Here is a 21,972-nt window from a genome sequence, read left to right as displayed (position 1 = left end):
CTTTTTTAAATTCCTTTTTTTTTTCATTGCTTGTGCATAATGTGCAAGAATAAAGTATTAAAACAGCATCATCGGGTATTAATTTGGAGGCAAATACCTATCAAGAGTGACAATCATTTTTCTAAAAATGATTAAATGAAATAAGATGAAGAAGTTAGAGTACCCTCCCTTCTTTTTCTAAAACACAAGTAGCCTACAACCAAAACACACTTTCCTTGTTTGTTCAGAGTTGTTTCTTCTGCTGCCACACTAAGATAAATGATGAATTTAACATTCACAATTCTCCAAGAGGGAAGAGGTTAGATAAGAAATGAGAAACAAGGACATTTGAAATCCCAGAATGAGTCACAGGTAATCCTGCCATATAAATACTTCAAATCATGTGGCAAAAGCAGAAAACATCTCTATTTTTTGTCTTCCTTCTCCACTCTCTCAAAGGAGTTTCAAATACTCTTAAAAGAAAGATACCCTCCATTTTTTTCATGCAGTACTAAACCCCGGTAATGTGGTTATCTCACCCTCCCTACCCCCATTACCTAAAGCAATGGGCTTTTGTGGAGGTAATCTGGGTGGCGGTGGTCTTGGCGGAACTTGGGATGGTTTTGCTGGGCTCTCTGAGGTGGGACATCTCTTGATAGTTCCTTGGTTATCATCCTCAGAAGAATGAGTTTCCTGTGGTATGAATATGGACTTAGGCTGAAATAATACAGAAAAGGAGACCAATGGTTAAACATGAAATTATTCATGTTTCATTCAAAAGGAAAAATATTAAACATTTTTGAATTGTGTTTACTAGCTAAACTTCAAGGTTATTCAACTACTTGACTGAGATTATCCTACATACATCCTTAAAATGTACAATAAGGTGTTTTCTCAGGGGAAAAAAAAGCCCCTAATTCCTTCACAAGCCTTCTTACCTAGACTTGCTAAGAAAGAATATTCTATTTTTTCTGACCTTTGATTTAAATGATTCTCTTTTTAAACATTCAGGCTAATCAGATTTCAGTTCTTTATAAGGCTAAACTGTCTCTTTTAGATGACTATAGATTTTATGTTAATGTTTAATCTCTCAGACTGGGGCAGGAGAAGATACCGATTAAAATTTTTATCATACTGGAGAATACTAACAAGCAATATGGAATGGCTAAGAAACTTTCTGTGCAGACAATGAAAAAAACCTCCAGTCTGCTGACAGTTTCGAGATTTTATAAGTTCTTATAAATGTGTCCATTATTAGGAAGATTGCTCAGCACTTTTTGAAATTCTAATGTAAAACTAAATAAGCAAGTACTGTACTGTGTGAATTATGATTTTTTCAAAAGCATGAAAGCAAAATACAGTAACATATTAGTTGCCAAGACTGATCAGACTTTCTTTTATAACCCCTGATTTCAAACCTTGGAACAGCTCCTTTTATAAAGAGTTCAATTTTATAATTAAAATTTACTCTGCATATAAACTCATGAATTTTTACTACCTATATCAACTCATTTTGTCTTAAAAAATATGAGAGTAATTTTAGTATTTTATGTTTTTTAACATAGTAACAAAAGGATTTTGTTGCTAAAAAAATTTTGAAAATTACTCTATTTTGTACTTTTAATGTAAAAGTACCTTCTGACAGTTACATATCTATGATGATAAATCATTATCCTTTACCCATTCTCAAGAAATCAGTTACTAGTAGATCACAGATTTTGAAGGAAAAAAATCTTACAAAAATATGTGAGATTTCTAACCAGGTGAAATAATATTAACCCATTAACTTAATCATTTTCACGTACAAATTTCTAGAACTTATTATTTAGAATAAACAGTAAGTGACAAGTTGGATAATTAAAAAAAGACAAAAATAATCACAGTCATCTGTATCATGGTTAGTAACTTATTCATGATTTTTTTTGGTAGATCCCAAGTGAAAATAAGCTATAGAGGAAATATTAATCCAGTATTAAGGTGGCAGAACAATCACAACAAACACACACACATAATTCAAATTGAAAAACCTACTTTACCTTTGGTGGCAAAGGAGGTGGAACTTTCGCTTTCATGGTTGAACTATAAAAACATGAGAGTTTACAATCAGAATTGAATTAGTACTAAAATATAATTAATTTTTCAAAGATATGGAAGAATATTTGCATAAACAAGTTCTCTTTTCTGAGATTATGAGTGTTTTCCAAATATTCTGTGGAATGTTCAAGTTATACTGAATGAAGTTTTATTCGGAAGTAATTAAGGAGATATGCTTTCTTGGTTTCAAATTAAAACAGGAAAAGATAACTACAGTTCCAGTTTATATCAATTAGAAGGTAATTATTAAAAAACATAAGCAGCAATTAGTTTGGGAAAAAATAGCAAAATGATATGGTATAAAAATATATTACAATGTAAGCTTCATTTTTACTACTGTTAGATAAGAAATATCTCTGACGAAGCTCATCAAAAGCTAGACGTATTTGCTGGAAAATTTTAGGTAGAATTTATTTGACTGAAGCTAAAATTCATTGCAACTCAGGACTGGCAAACTTAAAAGATGATCGAGCAAGAACTCTCAGATGAGGAAAGGGAGGCCGGGAGAAGCTAAGTGACCTGATTCAAGGTCACAAACAGTGAGGATAAAGGAAAACCTATGCCTCCATGCCTCCCGCTGCCAGTCAGGTGTTACTCTACTATGAAATTGCACCTTTCTTTAAAGGGGGGAAAAGTCTAAAAAATAACTAAGCATCAATGCTTACATAAGTGAAAATATTCCCTCTTTAAATATACACTTACATAATGGGGCCCCTGGGTGGTTCAGTGGGTTAAAGCCTCTGCCTTTGGCTCAGGTCGTGATCCCAGAGTCCTCGGATCCAGCCCCGGATCCAGCCCCGGATCCAGCCCCGCATTAGGCTCTCTGCTCAGCGGGGAGTCTGCTTCCCCCCCCCCCACCCCCCACCTGCCTCTCTGCCTACTTGTGATCTCTGCCTGTCAAATAAATAAATAAATAAATAAATAAATCTAAAAAAAAAAAAACAAACAAACCAAAAAACCACTTATATCCACTGTGTTTATTTAAAACATATCAGATGAAATTTAATCAACCAAGGACAAGCCTCTTTGTAGTTTTAGTAATAATTATAGCATCTACCAATTACTACATGACGGCATTAAATTACAAGATATATTTACTACCTTTGTCAATTAGTTTCTTTCAAAGTTCTTTGTCATCAGCCAGTGCTATGAACTGAATTTTGTCCACCAAAATTCCTATGTTGAAGCCCTAATCTCCAATGTGATTGTATTTGGACCTAGGGCTTCTAGAAGGTAATTAGTTTAAAGGAGGTCCTAAGGATGGGGTCCTGATCTAAGAGGACCTTATAAGAGGAAAAAAGATTATTCTTTCCTTCTCTTTTTTGTGTACACACTGAGAAAAGACCATGTGAGGACACAGCAAGAAGGCAGCTGTCTACAACCCATGAATAGGACCCCACCAGGAACTGAATGGGCAGTCAATTTATCTTAGACATCCAAGATCCCAGAGCATAACAAATTTCTGTTACTCAAGTCACTCAGTTCCCGGTATTTTCTTATGGCAGATGAAGCTAAGACACACCCCAAGAAGTGGGGTAATGCTATAACAAGTACCCAAATACATGGACGCAGGTTTGGAACTAGATAATAGGTAGAGGCTGGAAGAGTTCTAAGGTACAGGCTAGAACTGAGGATGCTAAGAGTGATTCTGGTGAGGAGCCAGAAAGGAGAGCTGGAGAGAGTTTCCATCTTCTTAGCGAATACATAAATAGTCACTAAGAGAATATTGGTAGAATGTGGACATTAAAGGCCATCCTATTGAGGTCTTAGATGGAAATGATGCCCATATTATTGGATACGGGAGGAAAGGGGATCCTTGTTACAGAGAGGCAGACAACTTGCCTAAATTGTGCTCATATTCTAGTGTTTAGTGGAGGGTTAACTGAAGTCTTAAGAGTGAGGTCCTCATAGGAAAAGGGGGAGAGACTTCTTTCTCTGCATGCATGCACTGAGGAAAGCCCAAGTAAGAACATGGGAGAAAAGGCAGCCATCTGGCAGGCCTGAAAGAGACCTCTCACCAGGAACTAAACTGGCCTGCAGCTTGAGCCTCAGCCTCCCAGCCTCCAGAACAGTGAGATCAATTTTTAAACCACCAGGTTATGGTGTTTTGTTAATGTTCCTTGAGCTAACACAACTAGAATAAAGAAAGAGAAAGAAACTGTGGTATAACACATAATACTGTGTTACTACTAACGATATTAAAATTCCTGGCAGTATAAGCTGTCAGATTTATGAAATCAAGTCAAATGACACCTTTTCTTTTTTTTTTAAATCAAAAACAGAAACAGAACTTACTGTTTAGATTCATCATCATCCCCTTCATCATCTTCTAAATGTGCCACATGCCCTCTAAGGACAAAGGATAATTCCACTGTCACTAAATGGACTTTACCAAAATGGCTTAAGAGCAAATTTTAGAAAATGCAGAAAGGGCTACTGGAAGACAGAATTTTATTTGTGCAGCTTTGCAGAACTCAGAATTAGACAACAACAAAACCACCTTAGGCTATATGACAGAGAAGGGGCAAGCAGACTTTACTCATCTATAACATAAAGAATTTTAGGTGTAATTCAAAATCAAAATTACCGCTGATGTAATTCTTCTTCAACAGACTTCAGAAGACTCCTTAAAACAAAAACAAAAAATATTGTCAATATATAAGCAAAGGAATACCAAGTACGCTATTTTCATCACTTTAACCTTATCCACAAATTTTTAAATTACTTTTTCCTATTTACTAACATCTGCTACAATGATCTCTATCCCATAAAACATCAAGTTATATTTAACGATATGTCTGTATTTTCTGTTGCTAATGTCTTTATACATGTATTTGAAATGAACAAAATAAATCCTAATGTTTACTGGAAAATACCAATTCAAACAGAGGACAACCCACCATGAAATGTCACAATAGGACTGACAAAACCATAATTGCAGGGTCATAGTCAGGGGTTTCCAGGATTCAAATTTTCCCTGGAACATTTTACCTGACACCTGAAATTATATTTTCTTTTTCTTAAAATAAGGAAGGTGACACACTTTAAAAAAACATGCTCTCAGGCAATCCTACAAAATGAAACTCAACATGTTGGATCTCTGCAAAAGCATGCATGCATGTGATGTGAATACATGAATGTAGTAGCACTTTGCTTCCACAGAAGACACTCACTTACCTGACGGATCTGTTCTCCAGTGGTGTACTGGCAAACACATTTACACTTTTGGGAGACTAAGCCTGTATCAGACCAGGTGCGAGGATTTTATCATTAGGAGCAATTTATGAAACTTTGATATTCAGGAATGTAAGAGCGCACACTCGTGGCATTCCTGGAGTTCCCTTACTTCTTTCAACTGCAAGTTCATACAGCGTTATCTCCTACCTCCTACGTTACACTGCAAGTGTAAACACTCTGCAGCTTTCTTAAAGCCAGTGGGATAGGGAGAAATGCGGTTACTAACAGATTACTGAGGTAAAAGTGAGTCAACAGAAATTTACTCTCCTCAAAAGCTGTAAGGCAGTACCTTCTAACTATGTTCCCCTCCAATATATACTGGAAAAAACTGCGCTTAGAATTATCCAAACATAAAATCAGAGAAACTGAGAGGTATGGTTAGCTGGTCTAAGCCATTAATAGAATAGATTTTGGTCTTTAAATATTTTAATTAGGCCAGCTTACTAACAACCTAAGTATTAACAAATAACAAAGCTCTAATTCAAGTTCAAATGACATAGGAAAGCCATAAACTAATTGCAAATCTTATTTTGCAGGTTAAAAAAAAACCCTGAGGTATTTCAGTGAAATCTATCACCTAACTCACAAAGCTCATCAAGGGCTAGCTCTCGGAAGGCAGGAGCTTCTGACTAGAAGCAGGATAGCAAAATGATGTGAGGTTGTGAAGCAAAGACAGCCTGAATCTGAGTCCTGCCTCCATCCCTGTAAGCTATGTGGCCTTCAGTAAGTTACTCTGTGGTTCAGTTTCCTTATCCGTAACACGGGAATTGTAACAGCACCTACATCCAAGTGTTTATCTGACGATACCCCAAATATGGGTAAAGTGCTTAGAATAAGAATTTAGAATATAGTATCTGCTTAATTTGCATTTTCTTTATTATGATTGAGCAACATTTCTTTAAACTAGCAATTCTCAAAGTGTGGTCTAGGGATCTCTGAGGTCCCTTGGTCTCCTGTAGGGCGTCTGCAAGAACAAAACTATTTTCATAATACATATAATACAAAAAAGCATTTACCTTTTGCATTCTTGTTCTTTCATTGAGAATGAAATTCTGGAGTTTTCCAGAGATTAAAAAATGCATGATAACAAAACAGATTAGTAGCAGATATGAGAACCCAGCTGTCTTCTGTTAAGCCAGATATTAAAGAGATTCGCAAAAAAATAAAAAACAATGCCACTTTTATTACTATTACTTTGTTTCAGGAAAACAGTGGTTTTTCATAAAAAATGTTATTAGTGGGCCTCAACAAAAAGTCTTTTGAATTATATCAACATAAATAGAGTCTATTATCACATTTATTTGCTGCTTCTAAGTCTCATGAGAGAAATCAAGTGGTGCTATAAGGAAGGTATCATAAAGAAGTGGCATTTAAATTGGTCCTTAATGATGAGTAACTTTTTTTAAAACACACACACAAAATGTTACTTATGTTAACATGTATCAGATATATTACTATTTTAAATAAGGAAATATTTTGAAAAGTTCTCAGTGTAAATTTCCAATACTATAAATACTGGCAGTTATAAACCATATAAACAAAGGCTCACTGGAGTCCTCAATAATTTTTAAGACTGTAAAAGATCCTGAGACCAAAAATTGAAGAAACACTGCTTTAAACTATTTTACTAAATTAAACATAGTATCTCTGAAGTGTACAGTGGGCTTTTATATCATTTTAGAAGATACAAAAAAACACTTCTTTTTTAAACACATGACAACAGTTTTGGGGGGGGGGCACCTCTTTATCCAGTAGAGAATATTCAAATTTGAAAATAATTAAGAGGGAAATTAAAAATGTAATTTATTTTCAATTACCATATTTAATTGGACTTACATAGTATTCCATTTTTTAAAAAAGGATCTTCCTAAGAGTGTTAGATTCTCCAACAGTAAGAGAAAAAAGTTAGTAAGCAGAAAAGCAGCTATGGCCAAGTCCCTATGGCTAGGGACTCACGTAAATTTTTTATTTATTTGTAAATCTCCTATGACATGTTGCAGATATTTTGTTAATAAAGTTATAGAATTCATGAAGTTTTAATGTAAAGAAAGATATACGATTTGTTTTTCAGGCTTTATAATAGAGAAAATGAAACATGGCTAAATTTGCTAAGAGGTTCATTTACAGTAAATATTGTATCTTGAGAGCCCTAGAGAAAAATGTGACACTGATAAAATAAACAGTATCACTATTTACTAGTCCACGTGGATTCTTATGGAAATTTCAGAAAGTAATGAAGAAAATAAAACAAAAATGATGCCCAGAGATAGTGAATTATAAGTCAATCTAACATAATTTGGAAATCTGGATGAAAAGTTAAAAATGCAACAATATGCAATCATAGATTAACTGGTGAAGTGAAGAAACAGATACAGGGAAGTTAAAAACCATAGCCAAAATATTTAGCATATTCAAATTAGCTAAGAAATTCATGTTGCTAAAATCCGAAATTGCCTAAATGGTTCAAAATAATCTTTAAGTATTGTCCTGATTATATTTGAATATAAAACAAACTTCCTATTTCTTTAAACCCAAAGAGCAGTTTTATTCACTCATATCCATTTGTTCTTACAATCAAAATTACTGAGGGTAATTGGTAAATATTTCTTAAACCCCGACTGTAATTGGTAAATATTTCTTAAACCCCGACTGTCCTAAATGCTTTGCAATGATTACTACATTTCACCCTTGGCACCTTACAAGGCAGGGACTATTATAATCCCTATTTTACTAGAGAAAATTGAGGTAAATTTCTCAAAGTCACATAGCTTACAGGAACAGAGCGTTCTGACTCCAGATTAGCATTTATTACTACTACACTCAATTGTGTCAGGAACTGTGTAATTCAGTTACACTTTTCACCAATATTTAAGTCTTTAGAAGAGAATTCATCTTTAGAATTTTTATTCTACATTAAAAACAAAATCAGAAATAACTGTTTTTTTTTGAAAATAGCATTTTGTTGGTTTTAAGTGATCAGAAAAGTTGATCCCAATAATAACAGCACTCAAAAGAAAAGAAAACCCAGTAAGTCGAAATACATATCATTCTGTTAAAAAAACAAACAAACAAAAAACTATCTTAGTTCCTGTTTGGTCTGGAAATAGGTAGAAACCCATAAATGGAAATCTGTCTGCCTGATCACCTATGGAGAAAGCAGGAAATCCTGTGAGTTTTAAAACACTGCCTAGTCACAAGAATAAAGCAGACATCAGTACAGTAAGAGAAGTGCTACATCCATGCTCATGTCACATGTATGTATATACCTATACACGAAACACAGCCAAAGGTCAAATGTCTGGCCAGCCTACCTTGCCAGTGATTCGTTATATAGAATACAGTTCCTTAAGCAGGGATCCAATTAATCAAAAAATGAAGGTTGGGCAAATTATTAACATTTTACCTAGCCAAAGTAACTATATACTATGAAAATGTCTAACAATCAGAAATTAGACAATGGGAACTAAGGAGTCTGGAAAAGATTTAGTGACGGGCCTTCTTTTTTTCTCTTTGCATTTTTGCAAGTATGTAATTCAAAAAATATATTTAAAATGAACCAAAAAAGGATAAATGAAGTATTTCTCCAAATTATCCACTGTCTCTTAAATATACCAAAATTTGCTAAGCAGGTCCTTAAAACCCGTGACCTTAAATTTAGACAAAAAAAAACACAAAAAAACAAAATAAACAAAAAAACAAACCATAAAAAGCACTCCAGAATTTTTATTTGCTAACCACTCTAAGACAAGCTTTCTTTGCTGTCCATCAACAAATCAGGACAGATTATAAATAGCATATAGTTAACTCTTTAGATAGAATTTCATTTTTCTACTAGGGAAGTTTTATTTTATTTATTTATTTTTTTTTTTTTACCATTTTAGGAAACCTAAATTAGGTTAATTTAAAAAAACCCAACTTCATTGTATTTAACTGAAGTTCAGCTTAAATCAAAACTAGTATCATTTCTTTAGGTTGTCATTCAAAGTCTTTTCTCTGTGTTGAGAAAAGAGTGTATGTAAACATTCAGTCTATAAAAAAAGGAGAGAGACATGATTTTGCATTATCTTTAAGTCTGAGCTACTCGTCTTTAGTCACCATTTCTCAAGTGCTTAAAGTATGGCTGTATATATACTTCTCAACTCTCTAATGTAAGTGAAATCATATGTTGACATTTTAGATTGTTGTGATTATTAATATCTACATTGCTGGGAGATTTCGGCAATTTAAACAGTATTTCTTTAAAATTAAGATTTTAAAATGATAATCTCTTCATGAACTCAGGAAATGAGAACCTACTGGGAACAGCAAGAGTCCTGTCCCCCCTTACCGTGCTGACTCAGGACTGCGAGCAACTTAAACTGTTACACCTTGCAAGCTGTGTTTTCACCCCAGTGCTGTATCACCCAGACAGTGCCTGGCATACAGGAGGTCTTTAATAATTGTTGGATCTACTTCCTGCATGAATTGATCATGCTTAAGACCCCAGACACATGTGAACTACTATCTACTTTCTGAAAAGCTCTTAACAGCTAAAAGTCAGGATAGAGATTTCTAAACAGTGTGAATATTCCCAGCTATTTTCAGAGCGAGCACACCTGAAATATGCACCAGCACAAGTTTTATAAGGAATAACCAGGCCAATTTTAAAAATAAAAGAAAAAAGAATCCTGAAACATATATTATTTTAGTTGGAATGTACTTCAATTTTTCTAACAAGTAAGGTCTACAAAGTAGCTTGATACAAAAATGATGACTGTCCCCATTAAGGCAATTACTGACTAAATGATTAGCAAAGCAGCAATGAAGAAAAGTTAAAAGCATATTATAAGACATACCTACCAGACTTTACTTCTGGAAGTATTGAAATATATCATATATTAATTATTACATATAATAAAAATACAATAAATATAAATACAAAATATAATAAATACGTTAAAATATAAAGTAACTTAAGTACTCTTGAATTTAAATTTAATTTAAAAAGTACTTTACTTACTTGTTTGCACCCAAAAAGTAACTACTTTGGTGTCCTTGTCCATATTCTAGCTGTAGATCCTAATAGTATAAAATAACATATTAAGCAAAAGAGTAGTATATTACAAATCATGATACACAAATATATACATTTCAAGAGAAACCCCAGACTGCAAATAAATCTGTATTGCTATATGTTCTTTAACAAAAAAAGGCATAGTAGGACTTCCAACAATAAAAGATGTCAGAAGTCTGTAGTTGTGGTTTACATATTTATTTAAGTTCAGTATTTTTCTAGGATTTTGAGTAATATATGCAAGTTTCATTTATGGTTATTGCTTTTGTAATTAAAATTTGTAAAAATCAGTTTTTAGAAAGAAAAATGCTCAAATAAGACATTTGACATCAAGCTATAATGAAGCAAAAATGATTACAGAAGAGAACAAGCAACAAAAATCTTGACCTTGTATGTAAGATCTGCAATAATGCTGTATATATACACATTCACGTATTTCTATTATTGCTTCATGCAGGTAATAATATTTATTTTATTTATTTGAGAGATGGAGAGAGACCACAAGGAGGCAGAGCAGCAGGCAGAGGGAGAGGGAGAAGCAGGCTCCCTGCTGAGCAAGGGGCCCAACTCAGGGCTTGATCCCAGGACCCCAGGACCATGACCGGAGCCAAAGGCAGCCGCTCAACTGAATGAGCCATACGGATGCCCTGTAGTTAATAATTTTTTTAAAGATATAGAATAGGGTGCTCTTTTTAAGTGAATTATATAGATGAACATGCACAAGGTTGTAATTACACTTAAAGAGTTTTTAGTAATTCTTTAGAGAGTTAAGTAGCAAAACAAGTATCCTTAACTAAACATTTCCACTGAATGCTACACATAGAGAGTTAAGAACTGAAATTTAAAGGGACTAACAATATATCTCCTCAACTCAAATGCCTTCTTGAGGAAAAAAATGTTTTCTAACAATGGGAAGTACAAAGTAAAGCTTCCCGTCCTGTCCCCTTCTTAAGTCACTGTATTTCAAGCATGGTTTTAATAATGAAGGGGGAATATTTAACATTTTAAATGAATTTTATTTTCACTAGAATATAGTGTACTTAAAGTGTTTTCTAATTATACAAAATATTGCCCAATGCACAATTATACAAGATATTGCTAAATCCTGATACCTCCTTTGACTAGCCTTCCAACACTGTGCAGGAAAAGGTGCAACCTTTTCCATGTCTCCACATCATTTAATACACAGTTGTCTAGCACTTAGACTGCTTTTAATTAATTCATTTACCAATCTATAAAAATAGGAGCCAGGCTGTGAGCTCCTCAAACAAAAGTAAACTGTTAAATCCATCTTTCTTCCCTTAAAAGCCCAGGATCTAGAATAGTACCTAGTACACACTAACTAGGCCCTTAAAATAAATGCTTGTTTAAACACCAATACTTTATTTTCCTGTAAAGAGACAACTAACACTTCAGCCTCGTTAAGATACACAAATTCTAGGTCACAAAAATATGAAGCCCAGCAATATAAGGATTCTAAGCAATACATTGCATTTAAATAAAAAGCCCTTTAACTTAAATTTAAGTACTCCAGCACCTGTCAAAAAGATAACTGATGAAAAACAAAACCAAAATCCTGATTCAGACAAGATTCAAATTTTGTCTTCTTCAATATTTGTGTTTTCATGCATAATAAATGTTCTTACATAATAAATGACAGAAAAGATAATACATCATAAATAAGATTAGTCAACTTTCACATGGGTATCACAAAAATTCCAACGAAAAAGGATACCTGTTCTGACAATAATGCATCTTAATAGGATGATAGCACTGTTATCATAAGACTGCCACAGAATTATGCCACACAATTTAAGTGGTCATGACTTTTTACAGGAACTTTTAAACTTTGGCATTTGGGAAAGAGAAGGACTAATCTCAATGAATGCACTTCTAAATTCAAGTTTGTTTTCTTCAGCTATAGGTGACTGTACCACCTCTATCATACCAGCAATCTCTTTAGCCAACAGAATTTCTTAAGCCCTTATCAAATGAAGGCTTTTAAAAGCGTGCATTTGTGTAGAGTGCGCGTGGTTTCTGTTACATGAACATAGATGTGGCTGTTGTAGGAATAGTCACCTTACAATACATGACAACTACCAGGTTGATGATAATGATTTTAAGAAAAAAATCAATTGAAATTAGCAGACTACTTAGGAACATAAGAAAGGAGTCTAAAATAACTAGTGTAGTATTTTAACAGAAAAATTGAACATAGGTTCATATGCAGAACAACATTCAGGCTAGGAAGAAGCTGTAGATACATCCAAGTCAGATGATTAAGTGTATCGTGTATCAAACCCTATCAGGAAAGCAAAAATTAAAAGGGGCTGATTCTTGATTAATTCCTTCTCCGTAAATCAAGTTGTTTTTAGCAACCATGGAACAAAAACAATGTCCTAGGAATGTCATCAAGTAAAAGAATTATACTAAGTCCTTTTATAAGCAATGACTCTCATTTAGCTCCACTATTATTTACTTAGAACCCTATTAGATGCCAGAATTCAGACAGTAAATCATTCAAAGAAAATGAGAAGAAATAAAAAGGAAAGGAAGGAAAGTAAAATTGGGGCAAAGTTAGTATCTATTTATATATCTTCAAAACAGTCTAAGAAAGATTGATCTAAAATGCTTGTCAGGAAGTACTTGGAAGCTATACTGTAACAGAAAAATGCTACCAAAATCATGCTTGGAAAAGCACTCAAGATGTAACCTACATGATGGTAAAACACAGGATACCTTTGCAAGCTAAATAAGAATACATTTGAACATGCCAAGAGAGATATAAAAAAAAAATCAGCAGCACAAATGAGACATCAACTTATTAATGAATGACAAGTTTACACAGTAAACTCAAATAAGTAACAAGGACTGAAAACACACAAAAGCCTCATATAGATTCAACCTGAATGCTCAAGCAAAGATTGAAGGTGGTCACTTTAGCGCAATGAAAATCTTTTTAGGTCAGAAAAAGCCTAACTTCAGTTTTAATAAATGGAGAAGCACAGAAAGCACTGAAAACAAACAAAAAAAGAACAGAACAGAACAGCAGAAAAGGAAAATACGTGCTCAAGAAAATCTTATCACTGTTTTTTTATAAACCCCTTAGGAGGCTGCAAAATCTACACCTGATGAAAAAAAACAGCAGAAGTTAATAGAACTGATATAGCTGGCTACAGAAACATAAAAGAAAAAATACGTAAGCAATTTATTTTAACCAAAAAAAAGAGAACAGTACAAATGGAGAGTATTTTTTCTCATCAAAAAATGAAAAAATTATAATATTAAGTCATTTAAAGACACTTTTTAATATGGCAGATAATTTATAGAAGTAAAAAACAACTGAGTCATAGACAAATCAAAAAAAGATTTTATTTTTTAAAAAACAGAGAAGCCAGTGAGGTCAGAACACTAACAGATGAGTACTAAGCAGTATTCATGACTTACATGTCAAACTTGGAAATAAAGATCAGCAGGATAGGTTTGCCATTCCAGAAAATGTCCTATCATTGTGCATCTATGAAATGAATTCTCCTTAGAAACTGTCTTTATTAAGTATCAGGTAAGAAGAGTAACCACACCAGCAAAACTTAATGATAAGTAACAGTTTAATAAACTTGAAATAAACAAAGTTAGTATTTACTGTACTTTTTCAGACTAAACTTTTTTAGACTTTTCAGTTTTGACCTAATTAAGGGGTAATTTTAAAGTACTTTTGTTATGTTTACTGATAATGACCAACTGGGTTTATCTTTCTGATGTTTTTAATTATAATTAAAATATTTTATTCTTACTTTTTGGGCATACCTTACATTTCTTCAGAGCAAAGATTATATTACTATTTATGTTCCTCCACAGCAATTAATATAGTGTTTTGCATATAGTTAACTTTAAGTATATTTTTCATTGGTATATAGGCTAAAATATCCAGTAAAATTAGGCAAACTAGAAAATATTGGCCATCAGTTAACTAGATGTGTAATCTTCTAATCTGAAGACAGGATTTTTTTTTACATCAGATAAATCCATTTTATGGTTATGGGCCTAACTCTTACTAATTTTTAAAATAATATATTTTATTGAATCAGCATATCCAAATACTATCATTTCACCATGTAATAAATATAAAAATGATTAAGGATATGTTTCCATTTCTTTCTTTTTAATTGAAGTAGAGTTGACACATATCACATTAGTTTCAGGGGTACAACACGTGATTCAAAACCTCTATACATTATGCAGTGCTCCCCACCACTGCAGCTGCCTTCTGTCACCACAAGTTATTACAACACCACTGACTATATTGCCTATGTTGCACCTGTATCCCTGTACAGAATTTATTCTGTAACTGGAAGCCTATACCTTCCACTCCCCTTCACCTATTCTGACCATCTCTCACCCCCTCTCTTATGGCAACCACTAGCTTGTTCTCTGTATTTAGGGGTGTGTTTCTTTTTTTTCTTTTTTTTTTTTTTTTTTTCTTCCTTTTTGGCTTGTCTGTTCACTACTCTTTTAGATTCCACCTGTGAGTGAAATCATATGGTATTTGTCTCTGACTTATTTCACTTAGCACACCTTCTAGGTCCATTCATGGTTTTGCAAATGGAAAGGTCTCATCCTTTTTTAAATTGCTGAGTAATTAATATTCCGGTGTGTGTGTGTGTGTGTGTGTCTACCACATCTTCTTCAGCCATTCATCTATCTATGAACACTTAAGTTTCAACGCTTTGGCTACTGTAAATGCTGCTGCAATAAACAGAGGGTCCATATATCTTTCAAAATGAGTGTTCTCATTTTCTATTTGGTATCTCTAATTTTAATTTTTTTCAGGAACCTCCACATTGTTTTCCATAGTGGCTGTACTAATTTAATTTACATCCCCACTTAACAAAGTGCACAAGGACTCCTTTGTCCCGTATCTTTTTTTTTTTTTTAAAAGATTTTATTTATTTATTTGATAGAGAGCAAGAGGGAGAGCAAGCAGAGGGAGGAGCAGCAAAGAGAGGGGGTGAAGCAGGCTCCCCACCGAGCAGGGAGCCCAATGTGGGACTCGATCCCATGACCCCGAGATCATGACCCGAGCGGAAGGCACTTAACCAACTGAGCCACTCAGGTGCCCCCTTTGTCCCATATCTTTGCCAGCACTTATTATTTCTTGACTTTTTGATTCTAGCCACTCTGACAGGTCTTGAGGTGATATCCCAATGTGGTTTTGATTTATTTGCATTTGCCTAATGATTAGTGTTGCTGAACATCTTTCCATGTGACTGTTGCCTATCTGCTGTCATGGGAAAATGTCTATTCAGGTCCTCTGCTCATTTTTTTAACCAGATAGTCTTTTTTGGGTGTTGTGAATATTTTTTAGATATTTTGGATATTAACCCCTTATTGAATATATCATTTGCAAATATCTTTTCCCATTCAATAGGTTATATTTTTGTTTTGCCGATGGTTTCCTTGTCTGTGCAAAAGCTTCTTATTTTGCTGTAGTCCCAATATTTTTAAAGATTTCTTTTTAAAGATTTTATTTATTTGACAGAGAGAGATCACATAGGTAGAGAGGCAGGCAGAGAGAGCTAGAGGAGGAAGCAGGCTCCCCGCTGAGCAGAGAGCCCAATATGGGGCTCGATCCCAGGACCCTGGGACTACGACCTGCATCGAAGGCAGAGGCCTCAACCCACTGAGCCACGAAGGCACCCCCCAATAATTTATTTTTGCTTTTGTTTTCCTTGTCTCAAATATCTAGAAAACGTTGCTAAGGCAACAAAGGAGATTACTGCCTATGTTTTCTTCTAGAAGCAAAATCCTTATTATTTAATTATTGTATCATGGTGAGGCTTTCTAACTTTGGCATTTTCTCAAAATCTGCAGACCTTTTTTTACTAACAATTCTGGAAATCAAGCTTTGTTCTCCTGGTTTCATACATTATGATTATCTAATTAAAACAAATCTCTGTACTGTAATAATGAAAATTGAGATGTAATAGTCTCAATTCACTTACAAAATTATAAAAGTGAAGACCCTTACCACTTAAAACAATAAGAAATCACTGATGGTACAGAACATTTAAGCAGCAAAGTCTTTAAATGGGTAAATGTTTTGGGGTACCTGGGTGGCTCAGTTGGTTAAGGGTCTGGACTCCTGGTTTCAGCTCAGGTCAAGATCTCAGGGTCATGAGCTTGAGCCCCCCACGGGCTGCACTCAGCATAGAGTCGGCTTGAGATTCTCTCCCTCTCCCTCTGCCCCTTCCCTTGCACATGTGTGTGGACTCCCTCTAATACATAAATAAATGAATAAATAAAATCTTTAAAACAAACAAACCAGGGACGCCTGGGTGGCTCAATTGGTTAAGCAGCTGCCTTCGGCTCAGGTCATGATCCCGGCATCCTGGGATCGAGTCCCATGTCGGGCTCCTTGCTCAGCAGGGAGCCTGCTTCTCCCTCTGCCTCTGCCTGCCATTCTGTCTGCCTGTGCTCTCCCCCCCCCCTCTCTCTGATAAATAAATAAAATCTTAAAAAAAAAAAAACACCAAAAAAGGGGGGGTAAATGCTCCCTCTGGGTCCCAAAAGATTTACAGCTGTCATCTTGGTGCCAAGTGCCTACTAAGATGACAGCCAAGACATTTTGGGTTCATCAGGTTTCTAGTGGCAACAAGTTACTTCTAACAGCTGGAAATCTTGCTCACGGTGCTAAAGTTTTAGGACTGGTGAAATTAGGCAACTGAAATAGCTATGGACACTTCACACCCATTAGGATAGCTGCCGTGACACAGACACATACACATACACATCCCCAAAATAACAAGTGTTGATGAAGATGTGGAAGAACTGGAGCCTTTGCGCACTGCTGGTAGGAATCGTAAAATGACATAGCTGCTACGAAAGTGGCATGGTATTCCCCTCAGAAATTAAATGTAGAATTATTATATGATGCAGCAGTTCTCCTTCCTGTTACATGCCCCAAAGGACTAAAAGTAGAATCTCGACAGATACTGCACACCTATGTTGACAGCAGCACTATTCACAACAGTCAAAAGTGGAAGCAATCCAACTTTCCATGACAGATGCATGAACCAACAAAATGTGGTACATTTTGGCACATGCACGCCCGCGCACGCACACACACACAGAGGAACCCCATTCAGCCTTAAGAAGGAAATTCTGATACATGAAACAACACGGATGAATCTTTAAAGATGTGACATGATACCAAGTGAAGGGAGCCAGTCACAAAAGGACAAATATTGTATGATCCCACTTATATAAGGTATATCAAAGAGACAGAAAATAGAATGTGGTTGCCAGGAGCTGGAAGGAAGGGGGAATGAGAGTTCTTGTTTTATGGGTAAGGAGCTGCAGTGTGGGAAGATGAGACTGTTCTGGGGGTGGATAGTGGTGATGGGTGCACAACAATATGAATGAACTTAATGCCACTGGACTGTGCACTTAAAAATGGCTACAGCGGTAAATTCAGTGATATGTATATTTTATCACAATAAAAAAATAACTATGGAGCATATATACGTTCAGTAAAAAGAGAGATCATGAGCGCGAGCTCAGTATTCATGGAAAAAAACAACTTGATGCCATGGGGTAGAGGTAACACGGATGATGGTTTTAGGTTTGAACGCCTGAGCCAGGCTGCCTCAATCAAACCCCACCTTGGCCATTATTTAGCTGGATGGTAAGATCAATTTCAACTTCTTTATACCTTAAATCCCCTCCTCTGTAATATAAGGATTTTAAGTTATTAAATTTGAAGTGATTAGAATGCCTTGTGTTTAAAAACTTGTAGATAAATGTTAGCTTTTATTATCATCAAAAGTGAACTTTTGAAGACTGATTTTATAAACTGTAGAATGTGACAAATATGCCGTTCATCCCTCTTCTGCCAGGACTATCTAACTAGCTGACTGTCCCTAAAGCTCTCTGTCATAAGAAACTCCTGACGACTTGGGGGTAGGGGCAATTCCAGGGAACAGAACCAAGATAACTTATTTGGGTTACTGGGCTAGTTCCAGAAAAATAGGGCACAGAAAGGAGTAACTGTAATTCTAAAGACTATGTTTCTGGGTTTGTTGTTATTTTTTTCTAAACAATATTGATAAGTAAGTCAATTTAAACTTCTGATTCTGTGGTTTTATTTCTACAACGAATTTCACTGTCATTCTAGCCTACATATGTGTAATTCTGAAAAAAATCTTTAATCTGAAAATTACTGACTGTTTTCTTCAGACATTTCATCTCTCTTGCACCTTTGGACAGTTAATTCTCAATCCTTACACTTTCTGGTTCTCTCTGGATCATCTGATGCATCCTTCTTTCTTTTTTGACAGTCCACGTACTGATTCTTCCAACTTTTCAACTGTTTCTTCCCTCTCTCCCATGTTGGTTCTACTATTAACCACAAAACACAGGGATCACCCATTATGGTAACCTGTTTTCTGCACTCCGTCCTTCTTCAGCCCTAACTAGTGAACATATGCAGTCTCATGGTTCCATCTACCTTTTCTTCTTTGATGACTTCAATCTTCCTCTTTTGAGCTAATCCCATAATTCTAGTAGCAGTATGACCACTTCTGGAATTTCAGCTCTTTATCTGCCATCTCAAAACTGTGGTCCATGCTGATTATCATTCCCATATCAATTCCCATGAAACACTGGAGGCATCCACCCATTCTCCTCCTGAAGAATCTACAATGGTTTCTACAATGAAATCAGTCCTAGTCCCTTCCAAAAGCCAGATAAGCCACATTAACCCAAAAGTGTTTCTCTGATTTCCACAGCACATATTACACATATTAGCCTCTTGTCATTAACAGTCACCACCTGCTGGCAATCCACTGCATATTTTGTTGCATGGCTGAAAGTTTGTATGCCCAAATAATTTTTGCCCATCAAGACAACTTCCTCCCAGAGAAATTATGTGTAAATAGTCTCCTCTGCTTTCTACAAATATTACAGGGCATAGATTTAAGAATGTATATAATCATTTAAGCCAACCAGAATTGAAAGAAGTACGTTATTAAAGCAGAGAGAAAGGGATGAGAAGGAAAATTCCAATGAAAAGGCAAAAAGTCAAATCTAGGAGTAAATATGGAGGCAACTTGGAGCCTTGGCTAGCTATAGAGAAAAAAAAAAACATTTAATAGCAACTATTAAAAGTAGTATTTATTTAATATTTACCAAGGTTAGTTTTCCTCTTTTCTTACCTAATGACAACACAGTCTTAATATTTATAACTTCAGGGAGGCTTTAAAAAAATCCCAATTTCAGCCTGAAAAAGACTGGATATTACCTAATGCTACAAAGTTAAAATTTCATCTGAGACTCATTTCATTGTTAATTAGGGATGCTATTTTTAAAAATTATATGGATACATTAATATGTAATATATAAAAGTTGTTTAATATATATGAATGGATATGTGTGTATATATACACACACACACATATCTATATGTAGATGCCTTCTAGTTCATTAAAATAAGTGACAGTATTAAAACTCAACATTTTTATATGAAGAAGTAATTTAAAAAATACATTTGAGAAAACTGAGTACTTTTCATTAAAAAAGGAAAAATTTTAAATTTTTTATTATAATATATTTGAGTAGATAAATCTACTTAACTTGATTTGGAAAAAAACGGCTATAATCAATATCTTATATTGATTGCTAAATGGCAGGTACTTAAAAAACAATGCTTAAACTGGTTTGTTAAAATTGGACAAAATATTTGATCAAAAAAACCCCCAAAACAATTAAGACTAAACAATGCTGACAAAGAAAATCAGAAGATAAGAAATACCAGATTAGATCTTGCAGTGTAGTATATTTCTTCTGAACTGTCCAAAAAACCATCACTGTCGGGCTGTTTAGCAGAGACCAAGAAACCCAAGTTATTTACACTTAGACTAAAAGCCACAAAGTCACAAAGGGAAACTGTCACAAGTAAGGTAAGTCCTGCTAACATAATTTTATTAAGGCAAATGCTAAGTCAAATCATATCAAGGAGCTTCTAAAATATCAATAATGCAACAGCTTTGCTCTGTGATGCAGTTATTAAATTAGTACAGAATTTAAATACACGCAATGCCAACTTAAAAAGAGAAACAGAAAACTCCAACTGCCTTAACAAAATACTATTAGCAGTTATAAACATCATGAATAGATTACTTTTTGTTCTTAACCTTCTTTCATCCTCTACATGAATGTTGGGCTTAAGCATTTTAATATAATCATTTAAAGAATTTTTACTTAACACTCCGTTCCTCCATGCTGGTACACTGAATCAGAATAGCTCCATAATTTAAAGGCTAAAGATACACTTTGTACGTATGCATTTAGTCAAGTTGGATAAAATAAGCGTCAAATTTAAGAAGAAAGTTCCCATTTCAATCCTTAGTACTTATTCACAGTTAATTCCTTCTCATTACTGAATAGGAAAGAAAAAAATGAAAACTAAAATCTGGAGCTGCAGGAAACTATTTCATTAAGATTAATTTTGTTGCTTAAGTCTTACTTTTTATTCTTCCATAGAATATTATCATCTCAAATATTTGCAAAACATGTTGCTTCCAAGACTGCTTCTAAAAATATATTATCATGTGCCTGGAAGGCATATATAAAACATTAAAAAGAATCATGAAAAGAACTTCATATAGTCAGCAAAGCCTTAAATGAATGACAGATTTGATCTACCGTGTATGCCTAGCTTCTCCTGAGTTTTAGTCCAGATCTGACTCTACCCTGATGTTTAGAAAACTGGCTTACACTCTTAAAAGACTGCCCATAAATTCAGTGAGATGTGCTTTTATTGGCCCAACATCCTAATTTAAAATAGTGCCATTTATCCCAATAAATGCATACAAAAAAGCCCCTCAAAAGCTGCAAAACAAAAATGGAGGAAAAAAAGAGGCCAGCATTAAAAACATGTAATCAGAGAATGGTAAAACTAGTTTCTCCTAATTTTGAGAATATTCAATCTCAGCAACACAGATTTATTTTTTATAAATTTCAGAATTACTTACCTTTTTATTTCCCCAAATGCTTTTGAAAAATCAATAACTAGATTTTTTTAGTCAGTACCAGTATCACAAAGACTAATTAAAATATTTATTTTCAGTGTTAACATTCCAAGACTTCACTACTTACAAGTTCATGATGTGGTTCTGTTTCCTTCCTTAAGGGTGGATCAAATTTTACCTGGCCAACTAAAAAAGAAAAGTAAAGCCATGATCTGTATCTATATTCTTAAAGACGTAATACTTTTAAGTTACTCTATGGCAAAACATTTAATTTTATCATCTATCATATAGTGATTACAATCCAAAGATTTAAATGAAAAATCTGTTGGCTGAAAAAAGCCTAATAAAGTCTACGTAGGATATTAAAGCTTAATCTGTTAATTCTAGATCTCTTCCATAGTAAAAAGAAAGAAAAAAAAAGATGATTAGCAAAATTACAGTTAGGATCTAACTTGCTACTTTACTGTGACCCAGCACTAACTACAGGCAATCTGAACTCAGGATTTAGGAGGGTAGACAGCAAATGAGGCAGAGTACTTTTGGAAGCCAGGCTTCAAATGGCCTCTAATGATTCCTGCCCCG

At 34.5% G+C, this 21,972-nt stretch overlaps 1 protein-coding gene across 8 annotated transcripts in view; it reads right to left on the bottom strand.

Annotated features, from left to right (window-relative positions):
* The window catches only part of MAP4K3 (mitogen-activated protein kinase kinase kinase kinase 3), a 196,629-nt gene that overhangs the window by 34,606 nt on the left and 140,051 nt on the right, over positions 1–21,972 (bottom strand). For 2 of the 8 annotated variants that reach the window (XM_045079196.1, XM_045079190.1), the window contains exons 14-21: positions 21,518–21,576; positions 20,172–20,234; positions 10,310–10,368; positions 6,327–6,362; positions 4,661–4,699; positions 4,369–4,422; positions 2,016–2,058; positions 537–696 (exon numbers count right to left, since the gene is read on the bottom strand). In XM_045079196.1, the coding sequence (XP_044935131.1) occupies positions 537–696; positions 2,016–2,058; positions 4,369–4,422; positions 4,661–4,699; positions 6,327–6,362; positions 10,310–10,368; positions 20,172–20,234; positions 21,518–21,576 (513 nt within the window). The remainder of the gene's footprint in view (positions 1–536; positions 697–2,015; positions 2,059–4,368; positions 4,423–4,660; positions 4,700–6,326; positions 6,363–10,309; positions 10,369–20,171; positions 20,235–21,517; positions 21,577–21,972) is intronic. The other 6 variants (XM_045079192.1, XM_045079191.1, XM_045079193.1 and 3 more) reach the window with 6 other exon arrangements.

Source organism: Mustela putorius, unplaced genomic scaffold, assembly GCF_011764305.1.
Source record: "Mustela putorius furo isolate JIRA1106 unplaced genomic scaffold, ASM1176430v1.1 tig00000281_pilon_pilon_pilon, whole genome shotgun sequence".
Lineage (NCBI taxonomy): Eukaryota > Metazoa > Chordata > Mammalia > Carnivora > Mustelidae > Mustela > Mustela putorius.
The sequence above is the reverse complement of the archived record's forward strand: the minus strand, read 5'-3'. Positions and strand labels throughout refer to the sequence as shown.